General features: G+C 39.5%; 1 protein-coding gene across 1 annotated transcript in view; it reads left to right on the plus strand.

The window, feature by feature from the left end:
* The first annotated feature begins 962 nt into the window (after nt 1-962).
* Nucleotides 963-2,498, plus strand: part of FAM8A1 (family with sequence similarity 8, member A1) — a 10,575-nt gene continuing 9,039 nt past the window's right edge. The window contains exon 1 of the mRNA XM_004693304.2: nt 963-1,160. Coding sequence (XP_004693361.1) covers nt 1,078-1,160 — 83 coding nt within the window. The 5' untranslated portion in view covers nt 963-1,077. The remainder of the gene's footprint in view (nt 1,161-2,498) is intronic.

Consider the following 2,498-nt stretch of genomic DNA (forward strand, 5'->3'; position numbering starts at 1 on the left):
GGGGCGGGGCGGAGCGGAGCGGAGCTGGGGGGTCGCCGGGAGCCAGCTCTCGGGGTGCGGGGCACGTAGAGTGGCGCGTTTTCACTTCTGTACCTGCTGCTGCTGCTGCTGCTGCTGCTGCTGCTGCTGGACAGTTCTCCGCGTCCCTCAGCTGTCTTTACCCGGCCCTAGGTTCCCCGAGTGTGAGACCTCACCCACCCTCCCCCCATTCCCTTGCTGCTGCCACTTATCGGTTCCCCGTGCAAATTCATCTTTGCTCCTCATGAGCCCCACGCTCCAGAAAGTGAGCTCCAGAGCGTAATTCTCAGTTGGCAAACCATTTGGGGGGGCCAGCATGGGGACGGTTGACTGGGAATGCTGGCAATAATCCAGACCTAGGCTGGCGAGTTTATAGAATGAGTCTGTGATAACCTCACAATCTAGTATGTATAATTAATGTAATAATTGTTTATCAGCTACGTATAGAGCAGGAGCTGATGAATATAGGACGAGGTTACAATACTTTGACTTAGTTACACCTTCTAGTTTATTATTTGCATCTTTTACCTTATTCAGTCACAGGTATATGGAACTAGAACTAGTTACTGCCTGAATTTTATCCCATTCAGAACTTAGAGAGTTCTGAATAAATTATTGGATTTATTAGAAAGTGAAATGAATTGAGGAACACAGGGATGTCCTATGTACTGATGGTCTATATTTAATCTTGATTTTTACTAAAAAATGTTTACTTTTGTGTCATAGGCTTGCAAGATCTAGATTCTCATTTGAGTCCCTGGTGAAATGTATGGAGTACCTTAAATGTGTGTGAGATCATATTTAAACATTAAAGGGGTGAAAGCAGACTTTAAACAGTTCAGTAAGTAGTGGAATAGTGCTGCTGTTATTAGCATATACTGTTGATGAAGTCAAGTGCTGCAAGTGCTGAAAATTTTTATTAGCTAGTTGTGTACCTTGACTTCATGTTCTCCATTTATTGCCTACTTTGCTTATGTGAATCACTGATATTCCTAACTCTTTGTTTTTTTTAAATTTACAGGTAGAGAATATGTTATTCCATCCTTGGCCCATAGATTTATGGCAGAGATGGTGGATTTCTTTATTCTCTTCTTTATAAAAGCAACCATTGTTTTAAGCATTATGCACCTCAGTGGAATAAAGTAAGTTAAGCTCATTTGTAGAAATGGGAGATCTTGTTTTGCTAAAGCCTGTTCATGACTGCAAATGACTATAATCTTACTGGGCTTTTAATTGCAAAAGAGAAAAAGAGCACAATAAATTCTGCAAGATCTCTCAGAATCTTACCTCTCGAAAGGGTTAAAGAAGCCTTGAGGCCTGGTTTGATTGTATTCAGCTATTTTCATAGACTGAGGACTTATTTCTCTTAAAATCTAAATACAGTGGTGGCATAAGGAGCTTTTGGTAGATGAATACTAATAGTTACCTAGATGGTGGTTCCAAATGATTGCTTTTACTATCAGGTTTCCCAAATCAACTGCAAGTGAGCCACTTATAATTCTTTCAGATTAATAATCATAATAGCAGTTATCATTGTCTTAGGTAGCTTGCACATAGTAGACATTGAGCTCTCTTTATATAAATTCTTATTTAACCTTACCACAACTATGAAGTAGAGGTTAATACCTCCATTTCATAGATGTTGAAATTTGGGTTTACAAGCAGTTAAAACCAGAATTCACAGTTGCAAAGGAAAAAATGAGAGTCAAGATATAAATTCTTGTAGTCACATTTTAAAAGCCCTGCTAGGTTTCTGAGTATTACCATGATTCCTTTCTTTCTCTTTCCTCCCTCTCTTAACCTTAACACATCCAACCACGTAGCAACGCCTGTTCAGTCTCCTGAATAGCCTTCAGCCAGTTCCTGGTTACTGTCATTTCTTCCCTGGATGACAGCAAAAGTATTCTAACTAGGAGTTCAATCTTCTGTCTCTCTCCTTTTTCTGACTCTTGAGTAGCCTGTTTTATCTTAGTCCAATCTCTGATGTAAAACTAGAGATTATAAACTGATTCTGCCCCTCTCCTGCCTTTAAACCCATCCATGGTTTTTCTTTGTCTTCAGAATAGTTGTAATGTTTCCATATGGCTTACCAGATGGCCTTATTTTTTAATTACTGTTAACTCTTAATATTGGAGACATACCAAGTGTTTATAGCTTCTATCATGCTCTTGCTCTAAGGCTGTCTCTGTTGTTATTCCCTCCCTTTCTGGAACTTCCTTCCCCCTTTCTTGGTCTTTCTTGTCTTCATCCTTCAGATCTCAGCATAAGTACCATTTCTAGGAAATCTTTTTATTTTTTTTTTGACCATTGTGAATTTCAGTTTTGTTGTAGCTAGTGTTCATTTTTTTTTATTACAAAGTTTATTTTTACATCATTTTGCACATTTTTTTTTTTCATCTCGATTGTAATTCCCCCCGGGTTTCCCATCACCAAATCACCCCTGTGCCACCACCATAGTCCCGTGCATTTCCCTCCCTTCC

This window comes from Condylura cristata, unplaced genomic scaffold (assembly GCF_000260355.1).
Source record: "Condylura cristata isolate star-nosed mole 26May11 unplaced genomic scaffold, ConCri1.0 scaffold00037, whole genome shotgun sequence".
Lineage (NCBI taxonomy): Eukaryota > Metazoa > Chordata > Mammalia > Eulipotyphla > Talpidae > Condylura > Condylura cristata.